Source organism: Mus caroli, unplaced genomic scaffold (assembly GCF_978045245.1).
Source record: "Mus caroli unplaced genomic scaffold, Mus_caroli_1 scaffold_6, whole genome shotgun sequence".
Classification (NCBI taxonomy): domain Eukaryota; kingdom Metazoa; phylum Chordata; class Mammalia; order Rodentia; family Muridae; genus Mus; species Mus caroli.
Genome location: NW_028227261.1, coordinates 48,338,148 through 48,361,377, shown reverse-complemented (window position 1 = coordinate 48,361,377; position 23,230 = coordinate 48,338,148). Strand labels below are relative to the sequence as shown.

Genomic DNA, 23,230 nt, shown 5'->3' with positions numbered 1-23,230 from the left:
TATTATTCCCACTCCACAGCACAAGGCTATCACAAAAGAAGTAGTGTTTGCTGAATTGAGTCAAACCATTTTTGTTAGTTGTGCATTTGTTGTTGTTCGAGACAGGATTTCTTTGTGTAGCCCTGGCTATCCTGGAACTCACTATGTAGACCAGGCTGCCCTCGAACTCACCCTCCAACCTGCCTGTCTCCTGAGTCCTTGGATTGCAGGTGTATGCCACCACACCTGGCTCAAACAGTCAGTTTTAAAACATACACTTGGCTTCCAAATGAGTTTTGTGCTAACACTTAGATATAGATGCAGTTGCAGAAGCCGTGCAGTAACAAGGGGAATTCAAAGGCACTGAGGCGGTAACGCTGTGGACTCAGGTGGATTCTGCTTCCCCAGCTCCTGCCCACCTCACAGGCTCTATTCTGACCAGTCCTTTACTTAACAATAACTAAACAGCTCTAATGTATCTTTTTATGAATGGCAAGCTGGAGCTCAGTAGAGTCATTTGCCCAGGTCTCCCAGCTAGGGAGTCCTGAGAACAGGATCTGAACACAACACCGTGACTCTCATAGCCTGCATAAGGGCTTCCCATGGCGGCCACTGCGGCCCTACTGAGATGATGCAATGCACCTTCTTAGAAATCTCCAACTAGCAAAGGACAGGCCCGAGAAACAGCTGGAGGCCAGAGGGCTTGACAACCATGCCAGGGCAATGGAGTCCCTGCTTTTAGCCTGCAGGGACCAGCATATCCCACAGAGCTCCCACAAAAGTGATGCTCAGAGCAGTGCAGAGGATAGCAGGTGTCAGTCTAAGAAAATGACCAAGGAAAAGCAGGGCTAAAAGCCAGGTTGGAGGGAGGGGTACAACACTGCTGACAAGAGGCGAGAATCTCATCACAAGAGTGAGATGGGCAATCTGGTTGTCTGAGGCAGCAGTAGAGCGAGCTTGAGTGCCTAGTTTGTAGACGAACATGAGCTGAACCCAAAGGGAGTGTTAAGGTCGTAAGAAACTATTTTAGGGAGCTCTTTCTTTCTTTCTGTTTTTCGAGACAGGGTTTCTCTGTGTAGCCCTTGCTGTCCTGGCACTCACTCTGTAGACCAGGCTGGCCTTGAACTCAGAAATCCGCCTGCCTCTGCCTCCCAAGTGCTGGGATTAAAGGCGTGCGCCACCACTGCCCAATTTTAGGGAGCTCCTTAGCACTGCACAAGTCTGTGGTGGTGCAGCCAAATGTTCCCACACTGGAGACCGCTCCCCAGCTGGGGGCCTTCGGGGAATGGTGGACGCTTTAGAAGGAGGGAGGGACTAAGTGGAAGATCATGGTGATGCACCTTTGAAGGAAGGCTGCTCCTCTGTCTCTTTCTCACCACATGAGATGCGCGAGCAGCATGAGGTGAGGAGTCACACAGTCTCCACCATGATCTCTGCTTCTCCACAGCTTGGGAGCAATGGAGCCAGGTGAACATGGCTGAAACCCTGACCCTGGTGTGCATGGATCTCCTCTCCTTTAAACTGGTATTCTTAGGTATTGTCATGGCGATGGAGAGCTGACCAACAGAGACTCTAACTTAACTCCCACAAGCCCAGAACAACCTTTAGAAGATGCAACAATTCCCTGTCTTGCAGGTAAAGACCTGAGGTCCTGATGGCTAGTAGCTTGACAAGTATGGCGGAAAGCAGGGCTGGTGTCAAGGGCATACAGAAGCAGCCCAGCGTTTGCCCTACTCTCTCACCTCTGGTGATCAAACAGTCCTACCTTCTCTGATTTCAATGAAAAAAAGAATGAGGTTCCACGACCTTTCCCCAGGGTTACAAGTTGGTCAGTAGCTACATCAAGGAAGTTAATGATCTGCAAAAAGTCATTATTTGCTCCATGAAGTTTATATTTTAAAGTAAACAGTGTCACTGCTGGTCTTATGACCTGGGTCAGGTCCCCTGGGTTTAAGGTTAAGGGTTTCTGCATCCTAACACATTGTTAAGACAAATTCCCCACAGGAAGCAGCCCTTTGCTGATTTAACAAACACTACTAAATACCAAGTGTATCCCAGGCCCGGGCTGGGCACTGGTCAGAATGCTGAGCAAAACAGGGCCCTGCACTAAGGATCTGCAGGTGGGACTAACACACTGACTCATGATGCTATTTACGGGCCCTGGAATCTTACTGAAGAGGGCCTCCAAAGGCCCTAAAGAACAAACGAGTCAACTCAACTAACCCGGGAATACCACAAAAGAGGCAGTGTTGCCCCTGAGTGTTGATAATTACTCAAGGAGAGAAGACTGGCATAAGGGAGCAAGAACATGGAAGCCTGAAACAGTAAACACAAGTGAGGATGTGGGAGACAAAATGGTGCCCAAGAAACACTCGCATCACCTCCGTGACTGCATTACTTTAAACGGCAAAGGGGCCTACAGGTGTGATTCAGGTTAAGGGACCTGAGATTAGATAAGCCTTGATTTCCCACAGTGGGCTCAAGGTAATCACATGAGCCCCTTGAATTAGGACATGGTGTCTGTGTGGAAGAAGCAGAAGGGGGGGGGTCAGGGAGACTCTGGGTGTGAGGAGAGTTCTAATTCACTCGTTTGAAGATGGAGAAAGGGGACTGCAAGCTAAGGAACACAGGTAGCTTTTAAGAAGGAGCCTTCAGAAGGCGTGTGACCCTGCCAACACCTTCCCTTCAGCCTTGCAGACCTTCAGGTGTGGGAAGCGGAGACCGCGGGAAGGAATGTCTTAGCACTGTTGCTCATCATTTGCCTGTCTGCCTCGGAGCAAGTTACTTTAAATTCCGGAAGCTTCAATTTTCCCATTTTCAAAATGGAGAAAATAATTGTAATGACTTTACAGGACTGTTACATGGGTCAAAAGTGTCATGGATGTGACAGCACTTTATAAATATAAGTAGCTATTTACTGCAGTTAGCCAATCATGAGTTAAAGTAGAGAGACACCTCTGAAATCAGGTCACTAAAACAGACAGACCCATTTCCCTGGACTCTCACATGTAGGCCTTCAGGAGGGCCCGCCCACCTGTCTGCAGCCTTCCTCCTCGCCTCCCTCATCGTTGGTTTGCTTGATGCCCCTTGCCCACTGCTCATTCTTCAAATGATGAAGAATCCTCACAGAGGCCCAATAACTGCAAGGCTCAAACGTCTTTTCATAGCTGGCCCTCAGCTTCCCTGACCACGTTAGAGGATCGGGGCCACTCATTTCCAGTGTCTCTGAAGACACTTGTCCCTGGCCCATGTGGCACTTCCCGGCCTGCTTTTCTCCTGCTCCCACAGTCTCTTAGCCTCTCCACAGCTGCCCTTCTTCCCACTTTCTTACCATGAATTTCCTTCCAGGTTCAAGTCCTTCCTTGAACTCAGAGAATTCATTCACTTTTGTGATTCCCAGAAACTCACTTCCAATATGTATTTCTAGTCTAACAGTCTCATTTGAGCTGGACATTTCCATTAAAAAAGTTTAAAAGAATTCAAAATGCAGGCTGGGTGTGGTGGCACACACGTTTAATTTCAGTATTTGGGAGGCAGAGACAGAGGCAGGAGGATCTCTGTGAATTTGAGGCCAGCCATTGTCTACAAAGTAAGTTGCAGGACACCAGTGCTGTTATACAGAGAAACCCTGTCTCAAAAAAATCAAAATGATAAACTCTTACCAGTAAATGAACAAAGAACACAATTAATTTAGAGAGAGAGAGAGAGAGAGAGAGAGAAAGAAAGAAGAAAAGAGAAAGGAAAAGGACAAATGGCTGACAAGCCTATTACAAACACTTCGTCTACTCAGTAAATGAAAATAAGAATCTATTTCTCTGACCTATCTGTTTTTGGCCTGTTGGGTTACTAAGAGTTTAAGATGCAGGCATGCAAATGAAGACAACGCTCCTAGGATGTAAGATTCCCACCCAGATGAAGACAGGAGGCACACAGGGCAGTCTAGATGAAGGTCTTGGGTAGGCTGCGCAAGGCTGGGCTGCCCTTCCTGAAGAAGCATCATTGCTGGGAAAAGCAAGAAGCAGAGCTGGAAGGCAAGCAGAGCATGGAGAATGCCGCCGACTCCTGGCCCTTCCCTCTCTTGGACAGGCGCATTCTGCACTCAGGTTCTCTAGCAGTGAGGTGTGAGGCAGCACACACAACAGCACGGCCCTGCTGGCACAGAGACTGCTCAGCACATAGAAAATAAAGAGGCAAATAATTAAATAAGTAATTACAAACCAAGATAAGAGCTGGGAGGGAACCCAGTTAAAAATACAGAAGTAGCAGCCGGCTCAGTGTCACTTATGCCAAGAGAAAGGAAAATAATCAACGGTTTCAAATCACAGGTCTGGAAGATGAGAACCGAGACAAGACATTGGATTCAGACAGAATAAAATCACTGTGTCCTGAGAGAGAAGTGTGAGTGTGGGAGAAGCCCGCTGGGAGAGAGAGAGAGGCCAGAGAAGGGCACTGTGCCCAGCCAGCATTTAGAAAGGGAAACGGTGTCTGGGAAAGGGGGCAAGGACAGCTAACGAGGAAGAGGAGTAAGGAGAACTAGTAAGGACAGAGGAGTTGCTGGGCCACACCCACTCCCACAGCTGGCCCTTGTGACGTCCAGCTAAGGGCTGTCTGTGGAGCTGTTTCTCTGCTCCATTCTCAGTCCTTCATGCTTGTACCATGTCTCGTCCTGTGACCAGAGCCACACTCTGCTCCCATGGGTCACTCCCTCCCTGACACCTGTTGCGTGTTTGTTCACTGCTAGCCTTTCCCATGAACCATCTCCATCTACCACCATACAAAGGACTTCTGCTTCTTCTCTGGGCTTTGTTTCCTTTTGTTACTGTTTTGTTGTTGATGTTCACTGTGGAGTCCAGGATGGCTCAAACCCACGGCAATCCTCCTGCCTTAGCCTCTTCAACGCTAGGACTATAGATAGGATTCGCCATGTTCAGCTAGGACAGAGACCTTTATCAGTGTCAATCGCAGGCATCCATGCCAGTGCCTGGCACTCGGCAGGTGCTGCAGCTTCACTGGTTGATGCAATACAACACTGTGGCAGGAGTAACTTAGGGAAGAAGGGCTCACTGGGTTGCAGGTCAGAGTCCATTGCTGCCAGGGAGTGAGGGAAGGAGCTTAAAGCCTCACGACCACAGTCAAGAGCAGAGAGCATAAAAGCCAAGTCCTGCTAGCGCTCAGCAAGTTCTCTCTACCATCACAGAGTCCAGGGCCCAGACCAGGCAATGGCGCCTCCCACAGTAGGTGGGACCTTCCTCTACCAACTATCAGTTGGGACAATCTCACAAAGAAATGTCTATAAGAAAGTGGATTCAGAAAATTCCTCGAGGCTCTCTTCCCACATGATTCTAGGTTGAGCTGACAGTTTAAAAGTAGCCAGCATAGCAGGCACTGAGTAACTACTCCCTAAACAAATGCCTGGATGGCCACCAAGTGGTCTCCCTTCCCCTGGTATCCCTCACCTTTACCTTCTCTTAGCCACTGGAAGCTCCAGTCATGTATCCTATAGCTGACTGCATCAATGGTTACAAGTGTATTTGCTTAACCTTATAGGTTGCTAATAAGAGATTCTACGAAACACTGAAATGAACAGGAGCTCATTCCGACCTACGGAAAGCACGTGTCTGTGAAAACCCTTCCCACTCCACGGAGAGAGGAGAGTGCTGTTGCACCCCCACGGGCTCCACTGCACAGCCTGACTTGAGTCTTTTCAAAGGTCAACTGTAAGTATACAGTCACATGCTTCCTTTCTAAGCAAGACCTGAGGATCTTACCAACACAGACCAGGCATCACTCTCTGGCATTCAGCATAAGGCACGGTAAGTTAAGGTCCTTGATATGTGTCAAGTGAGTGAATTATTCCAAGGCCCTTGCTGATTGTCACGCTGCTCATTAGTTTAACAGAGACCTCGCCCTGTAAGCTTCCTCCGACGCTAACTCCTCTCACTCGACTGGATCCTTCTCATTAGTGTTCAACATCCCAAGTCTCTCCTCCCTTAAAACCCTGTTCCCATCCATTTCCTTCCTCTTCCTCTTCCTGTCACTCCTTCTCCTTCTCAGAAGCATTTTCCTTTTCTGCGCCCCTCCTTTGCTCCTCAAGCCCCTGCCCCCACCTTGCTTCTGAGACTGTACTAAAATTACTAATCACTTTTTTATAACCTATTCCATTGTTAGACTAAGCTTATTTGACACAGTGATAACCTCAGATATGACTGACCGTACCTCCCTCAAAACCCTGCCTCTTTCCTTTAATTCCAATGACAACATTCTCTTCTGTTTCTCTGGCCATCTTTCTCAGTATGGTCCTCTAAACCCCTTAAATATATCCGAGTGCATCAGAATTTTGGACTTGGCTCCTTGTTTTCCTTACAGTCACCCTGAAAAGGCTTATCTATTTCTGTCTCCTCACTACCTATATGTTAATAACAATAAATAATTCCCACTGAAATGGTTATAATCTTTCTTTAGTTTCAGCTTTATCCATCCAATACCTTTTCTGTTTGGTTTGTTTTGTCTTGTAAAACAGGGTTTCTCTGTTTTACACACAAGGGCCCTGGCTGCCCTTGACTAAAAGATTTCCTCGACTCTTCCTCCTGACTGCTGGGATTAAAGGCTGCATCCAACATCTTTTTGGACATTTCCTCTGGGATGTTCTATGGTTCTAGAAGAAATAGGAAATATGAAAAAATGAAAATGGCTTTGAAATAAAGAGCTCTGGAGTTCCAGGACAGCCAGGGCTACACAGAGAAACCCTGTCTCGAAATACAAAAAGGAAAAAAAAAAAAATATATATATATATATATATAAAGAGCTCATGAACGAGTTAGAATCGGCAGAAGAGAGAATTAGTAGTTTGGAAGAAATTACCTAGAATGCCGAGAGAGATAACAGGATAAAGACTATGACATAAACCTATGAAGAACAGGTTTAGCACCGTTCTACCTGTAGGCTCTCAGGAGGGACTAGAGAAGAGAGAATGGTTATAAGCCAGGAGTGGCAGCTCATACCTGTGAGCCCAGCACTTGAGAGTCTGAGGTGAGACAATCACAAGTTTGAGGCCAGCTTGGATACATAGTGAGTTTCAGGCCAAGCTGGAGTACACAATGAAACTCAGTTTCATAAAAACCAACCAAAGAAACAAACAAACAATAAATTTTGGCTTCTGTATCGGTTGTTGTTTTATCTTCTTGTCCTTTTTGGATCTCTGGCTCTGGGGACTTCAGCTGCTGTGAGGCGCAGCCATAATGACAGGTCTATGTGACAAGGAACTAAGGGCCCTCTCTGAGCAAGCCTCTAAAGTGTGCATCTAGGAAGGCCCTCAGATGACTGAAGCTCTAAGCAACAGCCCGATAACAAGCTTTTAAAAGACAAGGAGGGGTGGGGTACACCTCTGATCACAGTTTTTAGGAGCCCCTACCACATCACACCAAACCAAACCCACTCTGAGCCAGAACCACTCAATACACTGGCTCCTGAATTGCTGACCGTCAGAGAAACTATGAGAAACAATACTTTCTTAAGCAGCTACATTTTAGGGAAGTTTTATATAGTAATAGATAACTAATATATTGTCAGATTGCTTATGAAAAGCCGTCTCCATCTGGTTCAGACCGTCTCTCAGCTGCATTTCTTGCCATACTCTCTGGCGTATTGCATTTTAAATACGCCTAACAACTCAGAGCTCTTGGAATGTGACCATGTTCTCTCCCGCACCTCCACCCTCCACGCAGCTTCCAGGACGCATCCTCTGCCTGACACATTCCTCAACACGCTCTTCCCTGCTTCCACACACTTGGCTAACTTCTCCCCATCGTCAGAGCACTGTCTTATTAAACTGCCTACGTTTCCGTCAGATGTAAAGCTCCAGAAAGAAGGGAGCAATTCCTGTTTCCCTTATACCCCATAGCTCCCAGCACACAGAAGACACTCCGTAGATACTTGGTGCTTACATCCCACAAGGTAGGGAGGCAGGAAGGCTAAAAGTTGAAGCATAAACATTGTCAGGAAGTGATCCAAATAAGCTTTTTATCTGATATAACTGTAAAGGAACCAAGAACCCTCGGCAGTCCATGCAATTTCAAGTTTAAGGAAGGCTCAATAAGGTCAGGGCTCAAAAGTTGGACAGGTTCCAATTCCTGCTAAGTCAAACCTCTTGGTAGTTCTGTTCCGGCCCTTCACTGTATTCTCGAGATATCTGACACACCCATTCTTGAAAACACTCACCATACTCAGTGGTCAAACAAATGGTTTTCAAAATCCTCCCCTGTTCCATCTTTTAGGACAATCCTAGCTTATTATGTTGAGATTTAAGATCTGATCACATATGACATCTGTGGTATATGTCTAAACAGGATCACATACATACATATATGCATCAATAAACACATCACAAAATATTAAACACTAGTACCCTCTACTGGTGGAAAGACCTTACAGGCTCATGTGAATGGTCACATTGCCCTCTAGCGTCCACAACCTATAAAGACAGCAAATCCTGCAGCAGATGGTAGCATCTCCTTGGCTATAATGATAGGGTTTTATATTCTTTAAGCATCTAATTTCCTCAGACTCTGGTTTATATTACAGGGGTGCAACTCTAAGACTCTTGAGGGCTCCCTGGGGACTCTGTAAAGCTCTTCCCAGCTGTTAGTGACAGGGTGACGCTGCTCTCTCCTGCATCTCAGGAACAGGAGGTCAAGGGGAGGCAGAGGAGGCGATGGCTGCACTGGGGAGGGCAGGAGCAGCAGCTGTGAAGGACTGCCCTGGACTCCCCGGGGAGCTGAGAGCAGCTTGAGGAACACATGTTGTTCTTCCCGTGCATATTATCCACAGTTGTGTGCTGTACTAAGACGGCAACTCAACGCACTCCCTCCCTCACCTCTGAAATCTCTCCAAAGCTATAATAAATGACATGGTGGCAAATGTTGCTATCGTTTTGTTTTATAAACAAGGCTTCGCCAGTTATTGCCACTGATGGCAGATTAAGCTGCGTTTCTTTCAGGATTTAACTGAATCACCACCGCCTCTATGAAGCCTTTCTGAAGTCCCCAGATTGTAGTGACTGCCCTATCCTTTCCGATCGCATGCAGACTCTCCAGATCCAGTGGACAGAGGGTCACATGTGCTTATTTATAGCTACAGTGGGGTACCACTGCTTTATGTCTACACCACCGCCTCTCTACCAAGCCCTCAACAACTCAAGGTCACAACCAAGTCTTAATCATTTTGCACAGTCAGCATCAAGCACACTCCAAATGTTACCTGTATGTAGTCTATATGGTAAGCACAGATATTGGACACATGCTTTTAAAACCTTATATAATAATAGTTATTTTATGCTAGCAACTCCGCTAACTCTAATCAAAAGGTGGGGAGATATAGTAAGGTGGCTCAGTGGGTAAAGGTGCTTACCACCAAGCCTGACAACTTGAGTTTGATCTCAGGACTCACATGTTGGAGGGAAAGAACAAACATCCACTAATGTGTGCTCTGACTGCCATGTGTACATTGTGGCAAACACACACCCAAGCCCATTCCCAACACACAATAAAATGAAAGCAGAAAGTGTAAAAGAGTGAGGACTGTGTTTTGTGTATTTTCACTTCAGTTTAAAGATGTTTTTTACTATATATTATTATATTTTACTATATATCACTATTTTTTACTATAAATCCCCAGCCTGAGGTTAGGACAGAGCTCTAAACAACGGTCCCCTCCAGCAGGTGTGGAAAGCACAGATGGGTCAGGTCACTCGTGGTGTATAGGAAGAAGGGAGACAGTCTGGAAGTACTCTCAGAGGCCAGGAGCGTACCTATCCTTGTGGATCGCAACACCTCCCTGGAGGGGATTTTCTTCTTTAATTCTTGTAAGGCAGCAACTAGGTTTTCTTTGGTTTGATCAGGAAGCTCCAACATAGTTTTCCATCTTTTTATGTCTTCTATAACCACAACTCTCTGCAAAAAAGAACAGTTATTTGGAAAATGGAACCCTTTCATTAGAAAGACATCTGCCTCCACCTGAGCTAATGGCTCTCCTATTGACATATGAATTATTGATTATGACCTGAACCAAAGCAGTGTGTCTGATGGCCCCAAATGAGGGGTAATTGCTTAGAGGCAGGCCTGCTTACTGCAGATCTGGGGAGTTGCATCTATTAGGAAAAGTGTAACTTTCCATCTCACCGTGCCGGGCACCATGGCACATCCCCCATGAGAGGTGAAGCAGGAGAGAGGAATGAAAACGGTGAGTGCTAAGGCGGATCACCCTCGCAGCTCACTCAAGTGTCCTAATTTATGCACAGAGAAGCCATAAAGCCATGTTTACTTCAACAGTAAAAATCACACGAACAGTTCCCCACTTCCCAGAGGAGAAAACTCAACTATTTTTTTTTCCTGAGAGAAAGAAAACTTCTTTTTTAAAAAATTTCAAACACACAAAAAGATACAGAGAGCAAACCACCACTTAATGAGATTATTATTTTACCATTCCTCATAAAATAAAGCATTATAAAATTTAAGTCCCTTTACACCCTCCGCAAACACACCTCTCTCCATCCTTCCCAGAAGCTGCCACCTTAAGGCTGATCCTCACGCTTCCATTAAACGCTAGGGATTAGGAATATGGGGGAAGAAGATGGGAAAGCTATACTGTTATGTGATTTTTCTGTAATTTTGATACAGTTAAACTAAGGACTTCTTAGTAAACAAAACTGGTAGACAAAAAGTAAAAAAGTAAAGTAGCTTACATAATTGAAAATTAAGTATCTTCGAGCTGGGCATGATGGTGCACCCCTTTAATCTTAGCACTCAGGAGGCAGAGGCAGGCAGGTCTCTGAGTTTGAGGCCAGTCCGGTCTACAGAGTGAGTTCCAGGACAGCCAGTGCTACACAGAGAAACTCTGTCTCAAAAAACCAAAAGAAAGAAAAAAAACAAAGACAGACAGACAGACAGATAGACAGGAAGGAAGGAAGGAAGGAAGGAAGGAAGGAAGGAAGGAAGGAAGGGAGGGAGGGAGGAAGAAAGGGAAAGGAAAGGAAAGGAAAGGAAAGGAAAGGAAAGGAAAGGAAAGGAAAGGAAAGGAAAAGGAAAGGAAAGGAAAGGAAAGGAGAGGAACAAACATCTTATCTTGGATGTCTAGTACCATCCAATGGAGGGGAGGGGGCAGCTGAGGGTCAGGAAGGGCCTAGAAGCTTTGAGGGCTCTGGTAGTGTTTATCTTGATGTTCACATCATGGACGTTCCTCACCACACTTGGCACGTGTACAGTGTTCCACATAAAATTTCAATATAGCCATGCCATAAAGATAATCCCCATAAAAACTTTATCTCCTTCCCTTGGGGGAGAACATGGGGTCTGCTTCTAGCTTAGAAGCCAAGGGTGAAATGACGGTTCACCTGTACCCTATCTCCAGGCTCCCAGCCTGCTAGCATTAGTTTTGCTTTCTGGGTTCAATGCTAGGAAGGGAGCAAAGAAAAGATTTGATGTCACTATAGTTTGGCTGTCTCTGAACTGGAGGGCATTTTTAAAGATGACTCTTCCCTGACAGGATGACTCCTGCAGGTCCCTGGAAAGCTCTCTGCTAAGAACTCACCTGAAGCACCTATTATTATTGGTGATGATTCTTTTAGCTGTCACTTTACACACACACACACACACACACACACACACACACACACACACACACACACACACACAAATAAGAGCAGGGAGGAGACCTACAGGAAAGGGGAGCAAGAGTAATAGAATACATGTGACATGAGAACAGAAGGGTTTTTTTTTTCCCCCTGGAAGGAAGAGGTCGAGTTAGGATGGAAGGACAGTGGGAAGGGAGTAAGGAAATATAATTTAATGTATAACAACACCATAATAAGAGGTGGTGAGAGAGCGCAGAGGATTCAGGCACTGCCAAGTCTCAATCCCTGAGTTTGTTCCCTAGAACCCACAGGGTAGAACTCTGACCTACACACACACACACACACACACACACACACACACACACACACACACACACACACAAAATAAATATAAGAAACATAAAGAAGAAGAAAGTGTCTGTCGCAGTGAAACCCATTGTTTTGTATGCTTTCTAAATACAGTTTGGGGCAACCTTGTCCTCAGACTTTCCCTGGACGGACCCCAGAGCCCTTCTAAGCATCCTGTGAACCCAGCCACTCTATTTAAAGCTGGGCTACCCAGCATTCTCTCCTATGATTGCCCAGATCTTTGTCCTAAAACCTTCCCAAGGATGGCAGCTTCCACTTCTCCCTCTGCTCCCCCTTTCACAGAGGAGTGAACACACTCGCCTCTTCTGTTAACTTCCACCTTCTTTACGGCCTATGGCTGGTGGTGGACTCAGGATTCTGACACTAGTCTTCACATACTGCTGGCACATGTTCCAAAGAGATGGTCAAGATTGTCACTTGGAAACGCCACTTTACATCTACTCTGTCCTCGGCCCTAGGAGACTCAATCAAAGCTGAGAGAAAAATCTTTTCCTATGTGGTATTGCAGTATAAACTATTAAATGGTTTAAAAAAAAAAAAAAAGTCGGGATGGAGAGATGGCTCAGCGCTTAAGAGCACTGACTGCTCTTCAGAAGGTCCTGAGTTCAAATCCCAGCAACCACATGGTGGTTCACAACCATCCGCAATGAGATCTGGTGCCCTCTTCTGGTGTGTCTGAAAACAGCAACAGTGCACTTACATATAATAAATAAATCTTAAAAAAAAAAAAGGTCAAAACCTAAGGCACATAAGAAGCTATTTTCTATTGAAAGGAATAAATATCAGGTTTTTTTATTCAGTATATTTTATTGATGTTTCCATAGTAACATATTGTTAGAGTTGACCTACTATGCTCAACTATGAATAGTAATATTGAATAGTAATCCTACTATTGTATATACACATCTTAGACTCTTGCCATCTATTTCCCTAACAGGCCCTGGGAGTTTCTTCCCTGTGTATTTCTACTGTTATAATAAACTCTGCCCGCTGTCTCCACCTGTTACTTTATCTTCTCTGTACTTCATGCTCTGAGTAGCGGGTGCTCTGTTGGTTTGCTCTCCACCCCTGTCCAGAGAGCCTAAGGACCTAGTTTCCAATATCCTTATTTAGTCCATCTGTATTACACACTAGAAATATTCTTTCCTTTACTTTTTGTCTCCTTTCTTATCATCTGCTAAACAAACTACGTTCGTTTTGTTTGGAGATGGGCTCGATGCACCCTACATTGGCCTTAAGCTTTCATCCTCTTGGCCTAACTTTTAGATTGTTGGGATACTGGTATGCACCGTCACCCTTGGCTCTGGGTTTTCTTTATAGTTTTTTCTTCATAGTTTAAAAGTAATTGTATCTCTTTCACTTAAATATTGCCATTTTTAGAACACATGTTCAAAGAAATCTGGGCTGATCTTACAGCTGTCTTTTAAAACTATTGCTTTTTCATACTTCTTTTATTTCTGTGTGATGTATTCTAAATGATTTCCTTATTATTTAGCTTTCAATTTATCATTTTCTCTTTAGGTACTAATCTGTCTACTTTTATTTAACCTGTTCAGTATGTCTCTGCTTCAACAAACATGTATTTTTCATTGGACAAATTGTTTACTCTTATTTCTATTCCTTTTTTAAAATCTTTGTGAACATTACAAACATGCTTAAGATTTCAGATTATTCTCTGATCCCTATCTTTTGGAATGGAGAATTTATTACATCTATCCATTCACTCACTGCCTTTGTAGTTTACTTTCTCATAGGGTTCATTTGAACCATGACTTCTTCCCTAAAGAGAGCTGCTGGGGGCTGGTGAGATGCCTCAGCGGATAAGAGCACTGACTGCTCTTCCAAAAGTCCTAAATTCAAATCCCAGCAACTACATGATGACTCACAACCACCTGTAATGAGATCTGATGCCCTATTCTGGTGTCTGAAGACAGCTACAGTATACTTATTTATAATAATAAATAAATCTTTGGGCCTGAACAAACGGGGCTGACCGGAGCAAGCAGAAGTCCTAAAATTCAATTCCCAACAACCACATGAAGGCTCACAACCATCTGTACAGCTCCCGTGTACTCATAAACATAAATAAATAAATAAATAATGCTTTTTGGGGAGTCTTATGTGCTCTAGGATGTGAAGTGTCCTAAGAGAAGCTCACATTTGCCTGTGTTTTGGACTTCCTGCTTTATATTAGACTTCACACTAACACTTCAGTTTATATGCATGGTGAAAGATATATGGTTCTTAATGTATTCCAGTCGACTCTTCTTTTATCTAAGGCCCCAAAAAGATGGCAATCTTTACACTCTTTTCTTCAACTGGCAGGCAGAGTTTTTCTGCTCACCATTCATAAACATGGTAGACTTCGTTTAGTTCCAAATTCCACTGCGAGCATGGGGGTCAGCTTCATCTTCCAGCCGATGAGGGTCTGAGGCCTGCCCCATACTGAGATCAAGATCTAAGCATTACAGCTACTTTCAACACCCCCAAACAACTCAGCTTCACTGCCCACTTACAGCTCCAGGTTTCAACTTCCTGTCTCTCCTTAGACCTTAGGATTTCTCTTTCTTGTAGTCCTGGCTGTCCTGGAACCCACTATGTAGACAGACTGGCCTTGAACTCACAGAGATCCGCCTATCTCTGACTCTCCAGGGCTGGGATTAAAAAGGTATGAATGAGCCACCATACCTGTCTTATTAGACTTTTAATCTAGTATCTATACATGGTTGGAAACAGGTTAGGAATCCCAAGTCAGATTATTTTGACTTATGGAACAAAGTAAGCCCAAACATTTTTTCCCCTCCAAGACAGGGTTTCTCTGTGTAGCCCTGGCTATCCTGGAACTCACTCTGTAGACCAGGCTACCTCGAACTCAGAGATCCATCTGCTTCTGCTTCCTAAGTGCTGGAGGAGGCTTAAGTCTAAACTTGATATAAAAGGTCTTCCATGGGGGGCTGGAGAGATGGCTCAGTGGTTGAGAGCACTGACTGCTCTTTGAAGGTCTTGAGTTCAAATCCCAGCAACCACATGGTGGCTCACAACCATCCATAATGAGATCTGATGCCCTCTTCTGGAGTGTCTGAGGATAGTTCTAGTGTACTTACATATAATAAATCAATCAATCAATCTTTGGGCTGGAGTGAGCGGGGCAGGAGAGAGAAGAAAAAGTGTCTGAAGACAGCTACAGTATACTTACATATAATAAATAAATAAATCTTAAAAAGGTGGGGGGCTGGGCAGTGGTGGTGTACACTTTTTTTTTTTTTTTTTAAAGATTTATTTATTTATTATATGTGAGTACACTGTAGCTGTCTTAAGACACACCAGAAGAGGGCATCAGATCTCATTACGGATGGTTGTGAGCCACCATGTGGTTGCTGGGATTTGAACTCCGGACCTTTGGAAGAGCAGTCGGGTGCTCTTACCCACTGAGCCATCTCACCAGCCCCGGTGTACACTTTTAATCCCAGCACTTGGGAGGCAGAGGCAGGAGGATTTCTGAGTTCCAGGACAGCCTGGTCTACAGAGTGAGTTCCAGGAAAGCAAGGGCTACACTGAGAAACCCTGCCTGGAAAAACAAACAAACAAACAAACAAACAAAAAAGGTCTTCCATGACTTGCGATCCTGTCAGTCTCTAGATACATTCAGCAGCTGCCAATCGGCACTTCACACCCACTCCCTAGGATGGCCTTCCCTTGCCTGACAGCCATTGTCTTTCAGAGACTCTGCAGCATCAATTTTTCCTTGAAGCCTTTCACAGCCTTGGACCACATTCCTCTTTGTGTCCCATTTCCTGTACCTATACTTCTGCACACACTCATGAACAAGACTACCTTTTCCACCAGACTATAACTTGAGAATCCGAATAACTTTTTCTTACTTTATCTGCCATCCTCAATGCAAAGAAAGTAAAACGAAGCAAAACTGTTATAATAGTTTCAGGTCTGGAAAGTAAGGGCAGAATTCTACATATCAAAGAAATATTTCCCTATAGCTATTTTCACTTTTTTTTGGAGGGCACAGTATGGTCACATACAGCCAGGTCCCTAGCCTTGAACTTGCTAGGCAGCTGAGGATGACCTTCCAGTTCCACCCTCAGAGTGCTGGAGTTACAGTGTTATAGGCCTGCACCACCATCAGAGTGCTGGAGTTACAGTGTTATAGGCCTGCACCACCCCCCACTGTATCCATATAAAGAGGCCTTTCAGATTCTCATGATTACTTAGAACATAAACAGATACAGAGAAATGAATGCAGACCATAACTTAGAGAGCTATTCTGAGAATTGAACAGTTATCACTGGAAAGATACGCTTTTCATCTGGTATTACATCTGGGAATGGCTGCAATGCCAGGTTTGAACACAGAAAATAATAACTCATAAGCAGTCGTGTGCACACCATTCCACTGGCTGGGGCAGGAGACAACACACTGGCTGGTCAGCCCTACAAGGGAAGGTTCATAAAGCATTAGCTCTTTCGAGTGCTAAACCTGAGCGAACTGGCATATTCTCTATCTTTTAATAATAGTAAAAAGAAGAAGTGTTCTTGGAACTAATAGAAGAAATCTCTTCCTAAAGGAGCAGGATGAGATTACCCAAATTAACCTTTACCATTTAAATGTGCAGGACATGAGTTCCACCAAGTATCTCTTTTATTGAATGAGATAAGACTCTGGTGAAATTACTTGTAATATGCTGATAACAGAAGTAAAATGATCCTAAGATCATTTTTATGCCTCCCTAGCTGGGCACTCAGAAACCTCTACTTCTTTTTAGTTTTAGTGGGCAGACTATACAGGCCCAGATTGCCTAGTGCAAATCCCAGCTCTGCCATGTGGTGCTGCGCTGGCCTTGGGCAACCACTTCACCTCTCCATGCCTTGTTTTCTCTCTCATTATGTGTATGGGTTTTTGCCTGCATGCATGTCTGTTCACCTTATATATGCCTGGTGCCCTCAGAGGCCAGAAGGGGGTGTCAGATATCTGGAACTAGAGTTCTAGAAGGTTGTGAGCTGTCCTGAGTGCTGGGAATAGAATCCTGATCCCCTGGAAGAACAGCCAGTGTTCTTAACCACTGAGCCATGTCTCCAGCCCCTGGAATCTCCAGCTGTAAATGATTAAACCTTTCACCACTGTTACTAGGACTTAAGAGTGAATAGCTGCAAAGTATTAGCATAAGGTCTGGCCTATAAAACCAGGCTCAATAAATGCCATTATCATCATCATAATAACCCTATCTTGAGCTTTAAACTTTTTTTTTTTTTTTTTTTTTTTACATTTTTTATTCTTTTAGTTTGTGCATGCCCAGGTCATGGAGCACATGTGTTGGTCAGAAACTAGCCTCTGAGTTGGTTCCTTCTTGCCACCATTTGGGTCCTGGTGGCAAGCGCCTTTACCAGCTGAGTCATCTTGCTAGAACCTTGGGGAAAAAAGCAAAACAAACAAAACAAAAAACCGAAAAACTAAAACCCACCCCCAAACCTATGGTCTTTTCTACATGTCAGGCATTTTCTGTGTTCTGCAGACTGGGTATTACTAGGAGTCATTCCTGACACTGCTGAGAAAAACCAGGCTTCAATTTCAGCGGATTCTCCCATTAAACCAGAGGGCTAGTCAGCCACAGTGGCATGTGCCTCTGATCCCAACACAGGGTGACCAGGCAGGCAGATCACAAATCAGCCTGAGTCACTGTGATGCTCTGTCTCTAGACAAATAAAAACTAGAGCTGTGTACAGGAATAAGTGATTGGCAGAGAATGGATCTAGCAAACTCTCTAAATCACACACAGCTAAACACACCTTCCTTTTAAGCCACTGCCACTGTGCACATATAAAAAAGAACACACAGAAACACATGGAAAGAGAACAGGGAACACTCGTGGCTTTGTGTGAGGCCTCCCTTTACCTTCCATCCTTTAAGGTACTTGTCACATACGCTTCTCTAACCAGTGAAACAGTCAGGTTTTGAAATGGGGGTCTCATATAGCCCAGGCTAGCCTTCAATTTGCTAAGCATCCCAGGATGATCTTAAACTCCTTGATCTTCCTGCTTTTATTTCCCAGGTGAGGAGACCACTGGCATCTGTCACAACACTTGACTTGTTCTCTTCTTTATTGCCTATATGATAATTTTGTAATAAACTCCATTTTATATTACTATTACCTCTCATGCCCTTATTGGAAGTCTCATGACGGCTTATAGTTTGATTTCAGATTTGTCTTATGCTGGGCATTAAGTTGTTTCACAGTAACAGTTGTAGAACTATCGAGACTGTTATAAGGGTGTGGAGAGACAGATCAGTGATTCAGAGAACTGTCTGCTCCTCTGGAAAACCCGGGTTCAGTTCCCAACACCCACAGGGCGGCTGACAATGGTCTGAAGTTCCAGACCCCTGATGATCTGATGTTATTGTCTAGCTTCCACGGGTGCTGGATGTGCATGGTGCATACATACTCACAGGTAAAACACTCATATACATTAAAAAATGAACAAAAGTTTAAAGAGAGAGAGAGAACTAACTGAAGACGGGAGGGTCAACTCCCTTTAAGGAGGCAGAAGACATTTCAATGCTCAATTTTAACAAATGCTTGATGACTTTAATATATACCAGACACTAATACATTCCAAGGGCACAGATGTAAATATCTCAGAGTCCCTGTATGTAACTTATGAGCTAAGTTTCCAAGGAAAGTAGTTCTTGATTGAGTAGAAAAATGAGAAATTAACTCTATAAAAAGAAAAAGATTTTATAGGAAAAGGGACCAGCACCAACTCAAAAGAAAGCCCTAACAGCTTAAAAGAGACATGCAGGAAGAAAAGAATGGATGGACGGACGGACAGATGGATGGACAAATGAAAGGAAGAAAGAAAGAGAGAGAGACAGAGACAGACAGACAGACAGGAAGGAAGGAAGGAAGGAAGGAAGGAAGGAAGAAAGAAAGAAAGAAAGAAAGAAAGAAAGAAAGAAAGAAAGAAAAAGAAAAAAAAGAAAGAAAGAAAGAAAGAAAGAAAGAAAGAAAGAAAGAAAGAAAGAAAGAAAAAAAAAAAAGAAAGAGGGTATGGCCAGAAAGTTCTCACATAAATGGAGAGCCACAAGCATAAGTCATGCTGGAGCCAAGAAAGAAAGAAAGGAAGAAAGGAAGAAAGGAAGAAAGGAAGAAAGGAAGAAAGGAAGAAAGGAAGAAAGGAAGAAAGGAAGAAAGGAAGAAAGAAAGAAAGGAAGAAAGAAAGAAAGAAAGAAAGAAAGAAAGAAAGAAAGAAAGAAAGAAAGAAAGAAAGAGGGTATGGCCAGAAAGTTCTCACATAAATGGAGAGCCACAAGCATAAGTCATGCTGGAGCCAAACAGGAAAGATCTCATGTGTCATGACAAAACTTGTAGAGTTCTAGGTGACCTGATTGTTTAGAAAGATATCCTACATGTCCAGGCAGTAGGGACAAAACCAAGAGGGTACACATGTTCACAAAGCTCAGAGTGCAGCAGGACGCACACACGCAGTTTTGAAAAAGCAGAAGTGTGTGCAGTAAGAGGAGCATACTTAAGTTAGATGAACGACACAAAGACATCCTCCTCAGATCAGAGTGGTTTTGTACCTGGGAGACAGACAGAAGCATAAGCTATGGGTGTCAGTCCTCTCCTGCTACCATGGGGTTCCCCAGACTGAACTAAAATCTTCAGGCTTGGAAACAAGCACCATTAACCCGCTGAGCCATCTTGCCTGCCTGGCTCCAGCATATTCTTCATCACTATACCATAGTGTTTCCAAGATAATGGAATAAGTAAAGATTCCTAGCAAAAGGATTATAGACGGATGGGGGCTGGTGATCTAGATACAGCTCCATACTCAGCATTCAAGAGATTTAATCCCCAGCTTTGTCCTCACCCCCAAAACTGTCTTGGCAGGCCCTCTTCCTTCACTGCTCTCTAATGCAGGTCTGGCGAGTCTAGAAGGGCACCCAGGAAAAGAACATCTCTAGGACCTAAGCTAAGTACTCAGAACGCTGCCTTACCACCACCGTTTGCAGCCCCAGATGCCCTCTCAGCCTTAGAAATCTAGACTGGAGGAGCAGGTGTGTCACTTACACACAGTCTTGGGATGGATATAGTCACCTTGGTTAAGCACACAAAACAAGGCAGAACTCATGGATAGAGAAGCCAAGGAGGAAAAGTCAAAAGAAGCCAGAAATGCAGGAAAGGCAAAGTGACCAAAAGGACTCTCTGCAAGTTGCTCCCAGTACATCACAGTTCATTTAGCAGTCACATGACTGACGCTTTCCATTTGGGGGGTGGGGTGGTAATGGAGACTGACTGGGGACCCTTCACACATGGCAAGCAGGCACTCTACTACTGAGCTACACCCTAACATAGTTCTTTCCCTTTCTCAAAACAGTCTTGCTCTCAACCCATTATGTTCTTGAACGCTCCATCTTTCCTTTTTTTTTTTTTTTGGGGGGGGGGGGTCGAGACAGGGTTTCTCTGTGTAGCCCTGGCTGTCCTGGAACTCACTTTGTAGACCAGGCTGGCCTCGAACTCAGAAATCTACCTGCCTCTGCCTCCCAAGTGCTGGGATTAAAGGCGTGCACCACCATGCCCGGCACTCTCCATCTTTCTGCCTTAGCCTCTAAGTGCAAGGCTACCAGTGTGGGCTAGCACACTTAGCTTGACTGATTATTTGTAAATAGTCCTTGCCCCTTCCTAACTAGTTAGAATCAAGCTTAGTTCCCGCAAGCAAACAGCACATTTAAGTCTCTGTGGTCCAGGGTGGGCCTGTGGAGCCATGAGTCATGAAGCCCTGTGTTACAATTCTGGCCAAAGCACTACACATAAGGTGCCAGACCACTATAAAGCATCACCATTCACACTGCACTAGGTCTGTCTAGAGCAGTGGCTCCCAAACTTCCCAATCCTTTAATACAGTTCCTCATGCTGGGTTGATCTCCAACCATAAAGTTATTTTCATTGCTACTTCATTACTGTAATTTTGCTACTGGTATGATTGTATATACATAAATATCTGTCTTTTTCCCAATAGTCTTAGGTGACCCCTGTGAAAGGGTCATTTGACCCACAGGTATATAGAATCCTACTTGAAAACTTAATATACCTGAGAAAAACTTTTCGGATGGAGAGACGAGGCTCAGGGGTGGTTGAGAGCAGGTGTTGCTGTCAGTGTTCTGCGTCTCACAGGTCATTTGGAGAAAGAGAGACTGCAGGACATATTAAGGCCTTGCTGGCAGGAGGAGGTCCAGCCTCTGTGGACCAAATCTCAAAAAGCCATGCAAAAGCAAAAACAACAGGGCTGGAGAGATGTTTTGTGAAGGAAAACATCACACCCCTGCAAGTTTAGCCTTTATAGTGTACTGTTTGCAATGCTCGATAATGCAGGATGTTCTAAGTGTGCCAGAATTGTCTTGTGACCAAAGGCTGTACAGCTCCTTCAGAAAAACAAGTCTATAGCTAACAGAAAACAATCGCTGTTTCCTACAGCGATTTCTTCAAGGTCCAAGTACTTCTAGAACACAGCCACTCATTCTGATGTTTACCCTAGACAGAGTGAACAACAGCTATTTCATCCTAATGCCTACCCTAGATCCAATGATTCTACTAAAATTCCTGCCACACACTGCTCTTGCAGAGGACTTTAGTTCAGTTTCCAGGACCTCAAATTTCCACTTTAGGTAGTGCACAATCGCTATCACTACAGCTCCAAAGAGAGCCAAAGCCACTAGTGACCATATCCACACACAGACACAGACACACAGAAGAATAAATCTTAGCCAGGAGTGGTAGCACAAGCCTTTAATCCCAGCACTTGAGAGGTTGAGGCAGGGGGATTTCTGAGTTCTAGGTCAGCTTGGTCTACAGGTGAGTTCCAGGACAGTCAGGGCTACACAGTGAAACCCTGTCTCGAAAAACAAAATAAATAAAAATTCATCTTAAAAAGAAAAAACTTTTTAATAAAGGGGGATAGTGATTCTATCAGCTAGCAACCATACCCTAAAGCCAGAATTGGATTAATTCAGGGCAGCAGAGGTACAGGAACTGATAAAAGTCTGTACAGGGTAAGAAAGAAAAAATGGTCCCTGAAGGGTGCTTAACAAAAAGTCTTGATTCCCTAAGTGGAACCCGTTGACCCTATCTCTTTATGACAGTCCTTTGCACATTTTCTCTGATCCCACATTCCTTCTCACCTTCAAAGACTCAATCGTGGCTTGCTTGTAAACCTTTTCTCCGAGTTTCTTCTTCGGGCTATTCTGGATCCTAGGCGTTCGAATGACGAATTTATCCATTGCTGGGGGCTCCGCCTACCTTCAGGTGCTTGAGGAGTAGTCTATTCAAGAAACAGGGTGAAACTTCATTAAGGTTGAGATGTGTATTCCCAGAAGTGACACCACTGGATTTTCTAAACACGTCTGAATTATGAAGGCTTTTGGATGGTATTTACAGGAAATAAGACTTCTTCTCGAAAGAGGAAATCTCTTCTGAAACTTTAATCAAGTTTACTTCCTGGGTTAAGTTCCTAAGAGCCAGAGGGGCACGCTATGGAGGGAATTGGATTCCACTACCCGGGGTAATGGGGTGACTTCTGAAATCCTTTTCCAGTTCAGGTTGAGTTGTGATGGAGTTAGGGTTCCACTGGGCTCAGTGAACCCCTCTTTACACCCACTCCGCGGCAGCCCCAATCCTAAGAATTACTCTAAGGCCCACAACAACCATCTCCAGACCCCGGCGCAATACAGAAGCTGCTTTAGAAACCACTGTTGTGTGTCCGAGAACTCCAACCCTTCCACGAGCAAGGATCCCATCCTTCCCTTGGCCCCAGCACTAGGAGGCTTGGAAAGGACTTATCCAATCACAGCTCGACGTGAGACCCACCGGGAAAATCAACCTGCCTACGCGACTTGGTCTCTTGACTCCTCGGGACCTCCAGCCCGGCCGCGCGTAGTAACTATTTGTACACTTCTTCCGGGGCCCAGTTCCTCGCTGTGACCGGCAGGAACTACACTTCCCAGAACGCACTGCGAGGCGTGCGGAAGCTGTGCTTGAGGAAAGCAACACCCCTCAGCTCGCTCCAGGCCGCCGAGAACTACAGGCCCCAGTCGGCCTGGCAGGGAGAAAGGGGCAGGCGCGGCTCTGAGCCCAAGGCTGAGATGGTCGGCCGGGTCCCCAAGCCCGCCCACGAGAGGTTTTCGGTCCCAGAGACGAGCCAGGAGGCAGCCGATTGGGTGGGCCGGGGCGGGGCCGAGGAGCTCTCGGAG

At 44.8% G+C, this 23,230-nt stretch overlaps 1 protein-coding gene across 2 annotated transcripts in view; it reads right to left on the bottom strand.

Annotated features, from left to right (window-relative positions):
* Positions 1-23,206, bottom strand: part of Tceanc2 (transcription elongation factor A N-terminal and central domain containing 2) — a 38,778-nt gene extending 15,572 nt beyond the window's left edge. Inside the window, exons 1-3 of one of the 2 annotated variants that reach the window (XM_021160377.2) lie at positions 22,848-23,206; positions 22,163-22,302; positions 9,785-9,926 (exon numbers count right to left, since the gene is read on the bottom strand). In XM_021160377.2, coding sequence (XP_021016036.1) covers positions 9,785-9,926; positions 22,163-22,261 — 241 coding nt within the window. In that variant the 5' untranslated portion in view covers positions 22,262-22,302; positions 22,848-23,206. The remainder of the gene's footprint in view (positions 1-9,784; positions 9,927-22,162; positions 22,303-22,847) is intronic. The other variant, XM_029476141.1, reaches the window with a different exon arrangement.
* Between the last annotated feature and the right edge of the window lie 24 nt (positions 23,207-23,230).